General features: G+C 34.4%; 1 protein-coding gene across 1 annotated transcript in view; it reads right to left on the reverse strand.

Moving 5' to 3' along the window:
- Positions 1 to 1,814: 1,814 nt before the first annotated feature.
- The window catches only part of LOC145678821 (uncharacterized), a 28,979-nt gene continuing 14,907 nt past the window's right edge, over positions 1,815 to 15,886 (reverse strand). Inside the window, exon 2 of the mRNA XM_081749363.1 lies at positions 1,815 to 4,085. Within this exon, the coding sequence (XP_081605489.1) occupies positions 3,775 to 4,085 (311 nt within the window). The 3' untranslated portion in view covers positions 1,815 to 3,774. The remainder of the gene's footprint in view (positions 4,086 to 15,886) is intronic.

Raw genomic sequence — 15,886 nt, forward strand, 5'->3', positions numbered from 1 at the left:
TGTGTTTTACATTTTTTATAGCAAACTTTGTAGTTTCCAGTCATTGTCTGAAGCTACCATATCTTCAGACCGTGAAATCGGATTTTTTTTTTTTTAATTTTCTAACAGAATGGTAGGAAGTTAAGAACATATGAAAAATTATTATCTCCATTAAACTGTACATGCTAGTAATGAATCTTCTAATTCTTGTACGAGAGTATAACAATGACTCTGTAAAATGAAATAGCTGACTGTTTAAATAAAAACAGAGACATTTTCGCGTTCTGACTTCAGTTGAAAAGATAAGTCGAGAGAGAACCGAAAGAAAGTACTGTCACGGATAAATCTGGATGTCTGGTAGCTTTAGATATGGTTTTAAAATAAATATAACTGTAGCGAATCTTTTCTACGAATTTTGGAAAAAACATCGAAATTTCATGTTCGTACTGCCAATGTCATAAAATATGAGTGAGTTCTAACATTGTATATTTACCATTTAGTACCTAGGTATATTATGATGATATTCTTATCTGTATTGTATGTAAAAACTGTAATATCGTCTGGACATTAGCTGTTGAGTTCGCGGCTTAAATATTGAATCTTCATGGTTTCTCATAATGTACAGTCTTGTCCAAAAAAGTCTTTGCCACCTACCTTGCTTTTAAAACCGTAAAGGAAATTTTCCAACCGTATTTTGGTTCTAAATAAATATCCTAATTTGCTAAGTAATTTCCACATTTATTTGATTTAGTTCAGAATATGGGTAAGAGTACAAAACTTTTCAATAAGAGGTGAGTGGCTATTTTTTAAACAAGACTGTATATTAATCCTGCAAATACATACTGTGGTCTGTAGAGCTCTGCTTATGTTTTAAATTTATATTACAAATTCATTTCACGTAACTGATAGGCGAGATTGAATCTAAACACAGTTCCTAATCTCAGCTTCTAAGTAGAGTATTGATGATTTACACTGTAATGTTACGAGCGGCGCGTCTGTTCACATACGCTTCTGTCTTTAGCAATACAGTTGGGGTTGTTTAGAATCCAGCATCAGAGATGAGACCACTTTGCGATTCTCTGGGCTAGAAATTCGCATGACTGCTCTAGGAAAAGATGTCTACTTATTATCTTCCAACGTAGTTTTAATGATGATTTTCGAAGTCTTATGTTAGATCATCCAAGTACTCCGGGGTTTACCAGACCACATATTTACTTAGAGTACGAAAAAAAGTGTACTTTTAGGTTCAACTTTTATGGTTTTCGTATCCATTGTTACCCTGTACGTTTTTTCTAAAATTAATAGTTTTCTTGTCCTATACACTATATAGGGGTCCGGCAGAAAAAAAAACCTGAAATTGTAACCGAGTTGATTATTTCACATTTATTTCAAACCTAATTATTCTTAGCAAAATGCTTCGGGAATGAGTTATGACTTATGATTCAATTAGGGAATAAAATTTCGTTTATGAAATAATAAGTCTAATCATAATTTCAAATTAAGAGGCCGTAGTGGCTCAGTGGTAGAGCTTTTACCTCTGGTGTGTGGGGTCCCTGGATCGATCCCAGCTCTCTCCAAGTGGGCCTTGTGGTAGACAAACACCGCGTTCGTGAGTTTTCTTGGAATTATCTCGTTTTCTATTACTTTCTTCATTCCACCATTTCATTCATTCATTTCTCATCACCACCGTCTCCTTTAGATTAGCAGTCATAACTGTGGGACGTGGAACTCGAAGATTTTTTACAATTTCAAATTGAAAACCGTCAAGTTTTTTTTTTGCCAGACCTTGTATATTAAACCAATAAAATGATTTTTTTAAATAAACTACATAATAGTAACTTTTATATAAAACAATTTAATATTTTAAAAATTGAAATATTACAACAATTAATCAATAGCAAAGCAACAGGAGTACAAAAAAATAATCAACAACAAACATTAAACAGTCCAACAGTAAATATTTCACTTAAATAAAGCAAAATTTGGTAATATACAGTAGATTCCAACAATAACAATGAACAAACGTTGGTAATGTTACCCCGTATTTTTTTGTCACAAATATATTATTGTTATGTTTCATACAACAGTCTTTTCTTCATGAAAATGTCAATGTGTCAGATAATGATTGTCAGTAATTGTCAAAGTTCATTTTTAAATACTTTTTTTTTCTTTTACTTACATACCTTTTCTTATAAAATATAGATATAATTCTTCATAAATAAGCATCTCTACTCTGTAGTACAATATAATAATACCATTATCACAAATATTTCGATATATATGCATTTATAATTATTGTTAATAATTAATGATAAATTCGTTCACAAAACTCTGTACATAGGTAATTAGAAACAATTGTAATACAGAGTTGAGTAGCAGTTTCATATTCTAATACATATTTATTTATTTATAATTGTTTTAATATCTATTTATTTATAAATATTTATATATAATTATTAATAACATTATTTATTTACAAAAAATACAATAAATTAGATAACTTCATGCTCGATTTTTTAAAAAAGAAAACTGAAAACGGTAATGGATAATCGTGGTGTGTGTTGTTTACGTACAATTTGTGACAGAAAGGTAAATTATATTATCGGCTGAACAATTTGTGACAGAAAGGTAAACTGTATTATCGGCTGAACATAATTTGCGACAAAAAGAAACTGTAAACTATATTATCGGCTGAACATAATTTGTGACAGAAGGGTAAACTATATTATCGGCTGAACATAATTTGTGACAAAAAAAGGTAAATTATATTATCGGCTGAACAAAATTATCGGCACTTATTCTTTCACCTGTACAATATTTCATGATATTGTATTTCTTAATGTAAGTTGCACACGAGAGCCATCTCTCTTTGGTAACCGTAATACACCTATTTGTTTTGCTTTGCTAAATTTCTTTTTTTCTTTACACAAAATAATAATATAAACGCTTGGACCGATAGATTCGAAACAATATTTTGCTCCTTCTCCGGAAAACAAAATTAAAACTGTCAGTTCGCTTCTTAATAATGAAAATATTTTGTACTTATAAGAAGCAGAAATTACGTATTTCCATCGCCACCTTATAATTGATAATCATTTGATTTCATTAAAGAAAAAATATTAGAAAAGTAGTATGTAACGAATTTATCTAGAACAGATGACAGAAGTTTCCAAGTCACTTAACGCCCTATATTTTGCACATTTAAGGCGTAATAGCTTCTATCTGTAATCAGAAACAAATATCTTTCCACAAAACTCAGAGAATGATGTAATTGACACTCTAGTAATGTAACAGATAGAATTACTACGACAAATTATATGGCGCAGTTAAGACTGAAGTTGTATCTTGCTTGAGGTATTGGGATGAGAAACGTTTTACTGTAATGCTAAGTTTAGCTACTTAACAGAAGGTTTCCTACTTGAATACGGCACATTTACAAGTTATTAAGTGTTGACTTTTCTTTTACTGTAGTCAATTTTTGTATAGGTATTCACGAATTGATGTTCTTTTCTGAAATTTCCATTGTAATAAGTAGATCTTAAATCTTTTTTTTCTTTTTTCGTTGCGGGTTCTGTGTTCGATTCTGGCGGATAACTATTTTAAAAAAGTAGTCTTCATTCTCATTTCTAAACATCACAAACACGATCTCCTCGGTAAATTACTGTCAATGAGCAACCACGAGGCATTATGATAGAAAAAACATGGCATTCCAACAAAATGTCTATTGAGCACTTTCTTATATATTTATATTAAAGAAATAATAAGTCTCTGTAACTGGTTATCAGAATTGTTGGATCAATTCCTGTTGATTTGTCCTCTGTACGCGAGTTGTTGAGCATCGTATCTCTTATCTGCTTCTCCGTCAAGGCTTCTGTAATGGTGGGATGGTACGTTGACCACTTCATACGAACTGTGGTGGTCCTGGTGGCTGAACAGTTTCTTGAGACCAATGATGGCTGAGAGCAAGAGGGCGATTTTGCTGACCAACAGAGCCTTACCAGCGATGGCGGCGAGTGCTTTGAATGCCAAAGTCTTCAAGATACCAATCTTCATGATACCGCCCATCAGAAGGAGAGGTCCAACCTTCTTCAGACCCTTCTTACGTCCTGGAAAATAAATTTAAATTAATTAATTAATGTTAATCACGATAATTTAATGCAATATGAACACCAAAAAATTCATCAAAAGTACAAATAAATAAATGAAGTAGTTAGATAAAATAGTTAGATATGAAACAATTTGAGATGACCCATCGACAATGTGAGTAGGGTTGCCAACTTTTGAAAATTGAAATACCGTATACCCTCCTGGGGTACGTATACTCTTAAGAGACCTCATCCCGGCGAAATTAAAATGCCGCTAATTTTAGAGTAATTATGTGATAGCTTCAAATAGATAAAAGATAATCGAAATGTGGAACAAGAGCGCAATATTATTTGACATGAGATACAGTTATCATGTCTCACTTATCTGCTTTCGATTTCGAGCCATTTTGAAAATCGGCATTTATTTTCGCGTTTCTAAACGGCTGAAAACTGCAAGCCACTAGGTGACTTGTGGTAACGGTACCTCACGCAATATAATATTGTCTAGGGCGCTCTTGTTCCACATTTCAATTATCTCTTATCTATTTGAAGATATCACATAATTACTGTAAAATTAGCGGTATTTTAATTTCGCCGGGATGAAGCCTCTTAAGATTGTGACATTATCGCTCTCCAAAATTGTCAACAATCTGAAAGTGGTTACCCACATAAAATTGAACAATTCGGAGCTCGAATTTAATAACTTTAGTTACTTTTTAAGCACTTATTAAACTTAGCTATTCCAATGTTGGTTAAGTCGACACATGTACTTCTTGTAGCTCACCATCAATAATAACATCGTATTTAAAACAGAAGAGAGAATATAATTGGCAATATCATTAGGGTATATGGCGTGCACAAAGTATACTTGAAAAATAAATCTTATCAGCTTCGCTACGGTTGGTAGTCTCATAATGCCTAAATACTTTTATTGGAGGATCTGGATGCATTATTTAATTGGAAGATGTAGCTGAGGATCAGTGTTGCCAACAACGTTAACAGTAATGTCACTAAACGTACTGTAAAAAGTCGCTAGAAACCTTAATTGTAATGTAATTAATGCTAGTTTATTTGCTGTACGACATTTTAAAAGTCGCTAAATCCCTAGTTTAACAATAGTAAATAAAACAAATCTTGTCTCTAAAACGTATCATCAAATCACTAGATTTAGTGACAAAATCTCGAAATTGGCAATATTACTGAGGATAAAGAAGTGCTAGCTGCGCTCTTGAAAATGTACTTTTGTTGACTTTCAGTAGTTTTGATAAATTCAGTAAATTTGCCTGCCTTTCAACTCTTCAGCAAATTCCGCGCACGACATGTCCATATCAAAGCGAATATATAACCTTTGCTTTAACCATGTTCATCAACAAATGATTCATTTCGTCACTCCATAATAATCTGAATAGAACAGAGAATAGGACTAGTAAGAAGCAAAATTATCGGACGTACAACGAGTGGTGGTTTTGAGATAGTATTGGACACCGAACAAGAAGGTTAAAAACCGAATTGTCCGCTAAAATACCGGACGATTGGCAACCCTAGATATGAGTGCGATGATCCACGTTTTCTTGACTTCAACACACACTGAAGGTGAAGTCAGGGCCACGATCGAACCTACGCTACTCCTTCACCTAGGTTTCCCCAGGTAGCAATTATGCAAAAGTTTAGTAACACTAAGCAACTTTCGAACGAGGGTAGAACATTAAATAAACGCTGCTAAACAATATTCAAGAGGGTAAGTTATAGGTAGAATTTACACAAGTGACCTGTCAGGGAAAGATGGTAATTTGTTGCCTTATTGTCTTTTAATGTACGTTTTTAGTACAGAGGTTAGATAAGAAAAATGAAAAGAAATCTCTCAGTTTTACGTCTCACGATTATGTCTTTTAGGCTCAAGTAAACGCATGATTAATGAAAGTAGAAGATGATCACGAAAGAACTGAGGGAATCAAATTGTAGAAGAAAACGGAAGCAGCTAGAAAAAACAAGTTTCTCCACCATAAAGTTACATGGCCTGGGTTCGAACCAGCGACCCCTCACCAGAGATAAGCGCTTTATTACTGATCCCAATAAGGTTCCGTCTCTTGAATCTGAGATCAAACACACGGAAACGACCATTCATTATTATTATTATTATTATTATTATTATTATTATTATTATTATTATTATTATTATTATTATTATTATTATTATTATTATTATTATTATAGGAAATCAATTCCTTAATTTTACCTCAACATTTGTCCACATTCACATTGAAATGAAATGAAATCTTTAAGTTTTACGTCCCACGGTTATGCCGGTCAGGCTAAAGGAGACGGAGATGATGAGAGATGAGTGAAATGGTGCAATGAAGAAAGTGGGAGGAAACTGGAGAACCCCGAGAAAACCCACCACTCCTATTTGTCCACCACAAAGTCCATACGGCGCGAGCTAGGGTCGAACCCGGGACCCCAAGCACCGGAGGTGAACGCTCTACCACTGAGCCACCGCGCCCCCACATTCATATTGACATTGATTGGATCTCAACAATAGTTTCCGTTTTTTCTTTAAAAAATTAAATAATTTCACTAAATTTATTTTTTTATTTTTTTAATCACTAAAAATGCAGCCTTGGCTAAATATGAGAGACGTGCTTGTGAATGAGTTATTGCTTAAAAATATTTTTTTCGTATGCTTCTCTAATTATGAAGGGTATCCGTGCGGTAGTTTTGTTAGCCCAGTTGTGAAATTTACGGAACTAACCACGCTCACTTTACTCCATTACTACTATATTTGTTTTGCCATATTATTATTATTACTACTACTACTATCAACTACACATTTTTCAGAGAGAAAAAAAAATGTCAGGCGGAAATATTTAATTACGATGCATGTGTGTGTGCGTATATATGTGTGTACTGCACGCAATATGGCGAATGAGTAAGCCTCATCTTCTTTCATCCAAACTTGCCTGAGATGAAGAAGATCATATTTACGATGATGTAGAGGTCGCCATCTCTTTTGACTGACGTTTTAGAGCGTGAAGAAGAAGAAGAAGAAGAAGAAAAATTAAAACTCTGCGTTCTAAATCCCTCCAGCTGGAGAGAACGCTTTCCAGCTGTCATGGAGAGTAGCGGTCAGTCATGTGCGGAAGATGAATTGACAAAACTGTTCCTTTTCAATGTTGGTAAATCCTTAACAAAGAAAATATTTGACTTTTATCTTGATCGGAGAGAGAAGATTGGAAGCAAAAAGAGAAATCTTAATGTGCTAACCAAATATGTAGGAACATCACGAGTTCCAACATCACGAACAGATTTTTGAATTAACATAGCGGAAGTGCACTGATTCCAGAGTTATTGCGTGTTGATTTAAGTTTCTCTGTATTACTTTTATCACAGAGCTGAGATAACTTTTCAGCACAGTGCTCACACAAGACGCATGAGATCTCAGATTCGTTTCCTTGCAAGGCCGGCTCTACCGGGCGACAAGTTACGAGGGCGGCAAAATCTGTCATAACTACTTTATTCAAAATAAATATTTCATGTTGGAAACAGATTTTATGATGATGGTAGTTAAATTTACTAAGCTCACCTTCTATTTAAATACTATCATTCATAATTCATGTTTAGTTTAAGGTCACATGGACAGTGCTAAAGCAAATGGCCAAACAAATTCCAAAATGAATTACTTGAGTCTTGTCAAATACAAGAACTCAATTCTCGAACAGTAGCGAACACCTGTTCTATTTAGTTAGTTATCATAGTTTTTTTTTATGTGAAAACTAGTCTTGTCTTTGTCACAAACAACTTTATTATCATTGATGGTGGAAACAAGCTTTTTTAATTTTTTTTGAACAGATGTAGAAGGAAAATACAGAAATAAAGATAAAAGAGCTAGTTACATTTAAGTTGCAAACTGATATATTGAGATTGAACTCAATATTGAAATCGAATTTAGACTAAGTGGCTATACACGAAAATAAAGATGCAAGTTTGTTTGCAAGAAAGTGGGCAGGGCCTCCTTAACTTCGACCCGCGCGTCATATCTAAGCTACGATGAATTTTCAAGTAGTCCGCCTTATTATTAATACAACCTGACATGGATAGCGTATTATTATGCTAAATTATCTCATCATAGTGTAATGCGGTCCATAAACAATCTTACATGTCTTAAGTAGGGAAAAAAATAAAGGCATTTCTTCTTTAAAGGACAGCAAAAGAATAGTAAAATAGAAATCACACTGTGCGACCCGCGGAATTTTTGCTTTTTCGTTTTATTTCCACTGTTATGCTTCTAGGCTAAAAGAGATACTTAATAATATAAGATTAAGAGATAATTAATGTAAATGAATCGCTGAATCGGGGGAATGGGAATGTAGGAGGAAAGGAATAATCTCGAGAGAACTAACGGCCATAATGTCGTTCGAAATAAACTCAGATTGCCTGGTATCGAACCAGGGATCTCTACCACCATAAGTGACCTCTGCACCAACCTTTTTTTTAAAACATATATTTTTTAAGTCATCCCAACCGGAAAATTTATCTGAATGATTTTTCTACTTAAGCTGTTGTTCACTTAATCACAAACGACAGACACGAACACAAAAACTTCTAGGACACAGTCAGAATATGCCCGTGCTCTTCAGTGGGACTCGAACCCCCAACACGTGTCGCGTACCACTGAGCTACCATGTTCAACTTAGTGTTGTCCACAAGACTGAATTTTGGAACATCCTGTCTCGAAACGGTGCGTGAAAGTACTGTCGAAAAGTACAGGCTAATTATAATTTAAATCCCATTTTCAAAATATTATGAAAAAAAAAAAAAAAAGAACCATTGGTCAGAATGACTTCAAATTGGAACTGGATGTGCTTGAAGGAGGAAACGGTATGGCATTAGAAAAAAACCGTTCCAAAGTGTTTCAATAGATAGCGCTGTAACCGGCATAACGCAGTCTTCTACAAGCAGAGGCGGATCAAGGGGAGGCGATCGGGGCGATGCTCCTAGAAGAGTGAAACTTTCTTATTTTATATATATAAATAAAACCCATTCCAAAGTTTGGAGCCCTTAAAAGTAACAGCATGACAACCCACCGCCTCCCCCCCCAGAAGTCGGTTCTGGATCCGCCCCTGGCTACAAGTAACATTTTCGACCGAAATAGACTACTTTGGCATAAGTTACATATTAAACCAACTATAGTTCAATGTGCATGATTGTTTCGCTTTTGTGACGAAAAAAAAAACTGACTTCCAAGTCATTCAATAGTTGTGGCACTGTTAGTGGAAAGCCTATCCACCACTGCACCAGACCGTGATCCTTCATTGAGAGACGCATGACAAACTGTTTTGATGCAATATAAGGAGAACGCCACATACCTCGCGTTTTTATGACAAATGAAATGTGTCGTGCGCATGAGTGTCTTTTTAATTTGAACATCTATTCTGATTCTTTGGTCACCCTGAAGTATATATTTTAATTCTCCCAGGATTTGGTATAATTTCACATATTGTAACTCAAGAAAGTGGTAAGCAGGAAACTTTTGGTGTCTTAGGAATAATTTACAGCGCCATCTATTGATACATTTTGGAACGTTTTCTTTCTTATGTCATGCCGTTTCCGCCTTCTTCAAATACATTCAGTTCAAATTTAAATTCATTCTGACCAGTGGTTCATTCATTTACAGCATTTTGAAAGTGGGACTTTAATAATGGTCACCCTGTATATCTATTTATATCGGAAGAGATCCGTCCCGTCTCGTTGTGAAAAAGTACCCCACCACATAAATTTGATCCTAATGTTTGCTTCTGTTATCGTTTTTTTTTTTTTTTTTTTTTTTTGTATTATCCCTTATTAACTTCTGTCACTCAGACCTACATTAACAAAGATCTATGCTATTTAATCCATAGGTGCATCACAGAATCAAATATTATGATGATAAAATCCATCTTTCATATTAGCAAAGGTATACCAGCAAAAACGTTCGCACTGTATGCTCAGCGAGCTACCGACAAACAGCAACACACACACACACACACAAGAAAAGTTATAAGCCTGATAAATACCTTTTCTCACGTAGAAAGAGAAAGCTTTTTAACAAATGTTTGTGTTTTAAATGTGTTCGCCGTTGTGTATGGTCTTCATTTAACTGAGTTAATGAGAAAAGCAGGTATTACTTGCTTCGTTAGACAAACTTTTACTGTGTGCTTTTCTGTTTGAAGTCTGTCTGTCTGTGAATTTTGCTCTTTTATTTTTACGTTTATTCGTCCATTTAATGTTATTAAAACTTACGTTAATACAGCACGTTAAATACAGTGCAGTTACTGAAACTAATTAATGAAAAAGTATGTGTCAAAGTTGATTGCTTGCCTTTATGTATTTTTATTTGTGTTTAGAAAACTATATGTTTGTTATCAGTAATCGGATTAATTAAGCATCTGTATTACTTGAAATAATAATACTAATAATGAAGATGTCTGCTTGTTAGATTCTCTAATTATTCTAGTTTCTTTTTTTTTTTTTTTTTTTTTTAATGTAGTTTCCTGTTTGTGACATCTCTTCCGCAAAATTGGGAACTAATCGAAATTACAAGTGTTTGTTTAATTATGTTTCTCCTCGCTAGGGGGATACTTAGATTCATTTGTACACATATTTTAGTTAGAGCAAAATGTTTAATCATCAGAATAATTAATTGTTGAGCCGGAGTCTTAGGCTAGATGAGTTCTAACATTTTTTTTTCTTTTCCCGTGAAGAAAATTTTGGTTATACAAATATTAATGCTCAAAACTCAACACGGTTAAGGCTCTTATTCTATTTTTTGAAGTAATGAAATTAAAACGATACAGTGTTTAATACATTCGGAACAGAATACGGTTCAGCACGGCGTGCTTAAGGGTCTTCACTGTAGCGAAATTAAACTACCGCTAATTTTAGAGTTTTTCTGTAATATCTTATATATACAAAAATATTTAAAATATTCGAAAAGCAGAAACGTGGTGAACTAGACAACACGGTTTTGCATGTGATACCGTTATCACTGCAACTGTAGATAGATTTAGCATTTTTTGCGGGTTCTGTAAATAGCGGCATATCAAAAGCAGATAGGTGAATTGTGGTGAATTTATCACATGCAAAAGCGTATTATCTAGTTCACTACGCTTCTGTTTTTCGAATATTTTTATTTGTTTTGAAGATATTTCAGAAAAACTCTAAAATTAGCGGTAGTTTAATTTCGCTGTATTGAAGGCCCTTCACATGAAAAAAGATTCAGTGGTGGATTTAGAAATTAAAAACTGTGGGGGTAGCCAGCACCCAGTCTAAATGATAGGTACACCACGAGTTTACTATAAACTTTCAAAAATATATAAATAATAGCTTTAATGACGTTTATCACTCAAAAAGCTGAGAGGCTTAGACAACCCGACCCTGGTCTACATCCGCCTCTAAAAAGATTCCCAAATGTAAGAACAAGTATTGTAAAAAAAAATAATAATAATAATAACAGGTTAAATATCTTTTTAAAGAGATGGTCTTGTAGTTTTTTTTTTTTTTTTCAGAAATGTCTTTGATATGGATAACTATTTAAATGATCATTCCTATACGAATTTTCGAGTAACACTAGAAAACCTACATCTGCTGTCGGGGAAAACAAGCACGCCATCTGCAGACTTACGTCGCAATTAAATCGTTGGTAGGCACAGTGACTCAGTGACAGAGCGCTTTACCTTTGGTTCGTGGGGTCTCTGTTTCGAATCCCGGCAAAGTAAGTTTGTAATGTGGACAATATTGTATCCGTGGGATTTCTCGGGGTACTCCCGTTTCCTCCCACATTCTCATTCGCCGGTTCCTTCATCATCATTCACTTGCTTTAATCATCTATCTCTCGTTAAATAATAAACATTATGTGACGCTAAATGATAATAATAATTATTATTATAAAACGGAAAGGTCTCAATTTGAGTAAGGTTTTCATGCAACGTTCTGTTCAATTATTAATTATAATGTTTAACCTTCACCTTTGTATGTTTAGAAGTTGTGTTTCTACTTCTTTCCTGTCAGTACGGAAACATAATGTGCACTCCCCCAACCCGCGTTAAGAAGTTAACCATCCTTAATAGGGTACACATACACCGTATTCTACAACAGAAAAGTTTACATACCTAAGTAAATATGGAAACAGTTACCTCGAGTACTAATGTTCTGTTTTCACCTAAACAATTTGTATACCTGTATTTAGATTGAACTCTACGAATTTAAAGAAAAATTAATCATCGTCTCCATAGAAGCAAAATTCTGCATTGGACTCTATCATGCACGGGAATCCAATCTTTCTAATGGTTTATTATTACGGCTTTCTCTTAAAATCACATTGGTTCATTCTTCTTCTTTATTCTTTTAAATCTTTTTCTCTTTAAAATTTCTGAGTTGAAACTACACAAACACTCTAGTTTCCAAGTGAATGTATTGACTAGCACACGCACCTTAGATGCCAGAGACAAGGTTTTGATTTCTGGTTAGGGATGTTTTAATAAAATTCAGTGGCTGAAGTTCCCCCCCACCCATCCACCCGAAATTTTATTTTCTATATTAAAATAAATGAAATATCTTGCAGAATTTTCACATTTCCAGGAATAAAGTTAGCAAAGCCAAACCGCCCCGAAATAAAATCGTAAACACACCACTGAATATATCGATATATTGAGATTAAAAATATTACTGATGGACAATGCGATGTTTTTTATGTTTTTTTTATTATTATTATTTGGTATTTTTCGAAAATCAGGAGTAGAAAAACTGCAAGAAAGTAGACTGAGATGGTTTGGGGTTATGCGAAGAAGACCTTTGAAGTACAGTTCGTAGCTCATAGAGTAGCTGCTATAGAAATGAGTGGTAAACGAGCCCAAGGCCGGCTAAAGAAGAAGGAAAATTCTGTTAAGAACGATATGATGCAGTCAAGGGCACCCATCAGGGGGGGGGGCAAGATGGGGCGCTCGCCCTCCCCCCCTTTTAGAGGAAGTTGTGCTTCGGAAGATCGAAAACCCAATAGATATTTTAGAACTAGCAGCATTCACCCCGCTTCGCTGCGGTCACCCCGGAACGCAATAAACTTTGTTACTTAGATAATTTTTACTTTTTCGCTTTCAAGTGATATGATAAAAACCATAGAAGATTGCAGTAAATCTTAACATTATATCGCCTGTCATTTATGTTAACCCGCCCCGCTTCGCTGCGGTCATCCCGGTGCTGGCATATTGTAAAAGTGTCTGTAAAAATAAGCAAATCAATTAAAAAATTTTAAACAGAAGATTCAAGCTATTTTCCGCTGTATATCGCCTGTCATTTATGTTAACCCGCCGAGTGACACGGTCATGCGGGTTGCATATAAATACGTTTATTTTTACCTATGATGAACTAATAACAAAGGATTTGTACGTTATGGACACTTGAATGGTCAATTATCTCAAGACACTGGTAATTAAAAATTAAAGTGATATGATAAAAACCATCTAGGGTCCAAATCCTAATAACCCCCCAAAAATGAAAGAAATTGGTTCAGCCGTATTAGCGTGATGAGCGGACAAAGGATTTTGTACGTTCTCTTTTATATATATAGAATAGATAGATAGTTACCGCAAAATTTGAGACTACATTTGAAATGTCGCTTATACTTGCCCCCCCCCCCACTTGGAAACCACAACATGGGCGCCCTTGGGTGCAGTGTAGTGTCACAGCGAATATGACACATAATTGGAGGGCAGCGATCCGAAAAAGGTAACCTCAGCTAACTTGGAAAAAGATTTAGAAGAAGAAAAGGTTTTTCGATAATTTTGATATATCGACAATGTTTCGCCATTTTATCCACATTAATTTGCTAGGCCTACCTAGACATACAATCGAACAAGTACCACAGTTTTCCACGCTATTCCAGGGTCTGTGAGAAAAAAAAAAAGTGATATGACCTAGTGAATCAAAACAACCTATTCTTTATGTGGGACAAGAAGTAGTTTTTTAAACTACAGGTCTTGTAAGCATGAAAGAAACTAGTGCTACTTAAAAAAATAATAATAATAAATAAAAACAGGAGTTGCATTAAGTAGGTAGTCGGATCCAGTATGAAAAGTGGAACTGTTCTGAGAGAAATTCAAATAAGAGTGTGTGTGTGTGAGCTTTAGAACTTATGATTAAAGTTTAAGGTTCCTGAGCGAAAAAGAGTTGAACATCCGGAAGAGAATTAAAAAAAAAAAAAAAAAAAAAAAGATGTGTTACACGAAACGTAGTAATTTTATTCTTCAGAGCTGTCGTCTAGTTTTGTCTCTCTTTCCTCAGTGAATTAATGCTGCGTTGTTCTTAAATAACGTGTTTCCATGGAGATAAGTGGTATTCTCATAAGAAATGCGTCTTCACGTTTTCCGTAAGCTCAAAATGCTTTTCCTTCTTGTTTCTTATCATTACCTTAAAGAAGTTTTTTTTTTTTTTTTTAGTTAAATATATATGTGGCAATGAATTTATTTTCAAATGTTTATTTTTTTTAATAACATTATTTGTTTGTTTTTCATTTCAAGATAGAAATTAAATATTTTGCTTTAATAATAGTATATAGTCTTCGGGACGGGCACAACGGGAGATTCTCAGAAGATGGGAGAGGCATGATCCACTTTGAAGACGGGGAGAAATTTTATGCGGAAGATATAGTGTGAAAATAAGGTAAACTACTTGGTAAACCAGTTGATAAGGTCACAGTACTTGAGTGGTAGAATGCTCACCATCAATACGACGGGGACTTGGTTCGTTTCCAAATCATGTGAATTTATAGTGAACATCATTGTATACATGGGAGTTTCTCGGATTCTTTCGTTTGCTCCTACATTCTCATTCCACCAATAACTTAATAATCATTCATTTTAATTAATTATCAGTTTCCTTTCTACTACAGTGCATGAATGGCACAGAACACAGAGTGGAATGAAAAATTGGAAAATTTCGTTTCATATAAACAAGAGTAACGCGTTTTAGACAAATTTATGCTCATGGATAGATGAGGGAGGTAGTGAAAGTCAGGGTTATCAAAAGACATAGAGGAGTGATATAATCTAGCCTATATTCAACTTACAGCTTCTAAAATTCCAATGACGCAAATTGCGTCAAAAATGTTCGATGTTTCTAGAAACGGGACGAAGCAGACGTTTAGTAATAGTATAGAATAAAAATAAACAGACATACAATTTAACATATTTGCTAAATCGTTGAACCTTGCTGTATAATGTAAAAGGCTTTGGACAAAGCATCTGGCAAACGAAGCCACCTTGTAATCCTTTAATTTTGCCTCGCGCGCTTGAGATGTCCGTTTGCAAATTTAAGAAAAGAAAAAAAAAAGAACAAAAAGAACTAAAATTTTAGATTCAGAAGTCTGTGAATTTTTAAACAGTACTGTTAGGAACTTGTCATCACAATTACAAGAGGAAAAATGGAAGAAAAAGAAAATATGAAACGCTTAATTGTAGCACGTTATTTCGTGATGGCTCCTAGTTATTATTTTTTTCTTTTTCCTAAATTTTTGTTGGGTAAGTAATACGATTCGTTAAACACAAGTTTTCCAGGATCAATGTCAGGGCCAAAGAAGTCAATGACACACTTTTGTGTCGATAAATTGAGCTTAAGCTGCCCAACAGGATTTTTCGGTTCTGTAGTTCGTAACAGGAGAGAGAGAGAGAAGATAAAAAACACAAAATGGAAACAAAAAAAAATGTAAAAGAAACCAGATGAGAACATCGATCGTGCCATACAAGGTTGCACTAGAAGTGTGTTAATAATATCAGCGTGCTTTCTAAACAAGCTAC

This window comes from Thermobia domestica, chromosome 2 (assembly GCF_964235325.1).
Source record: "Thermobia domestica chromosome 2, izTheDome1.hap1.1, whole genome shotgun sequence".
NCBI classification, from domain to species: domain Eukaryota; kingdom Metazoa; phylum Arthropoda; class Insecta; order Zygentoma; family Lepismatidae; genus Thermobia; species Thermobia domestica.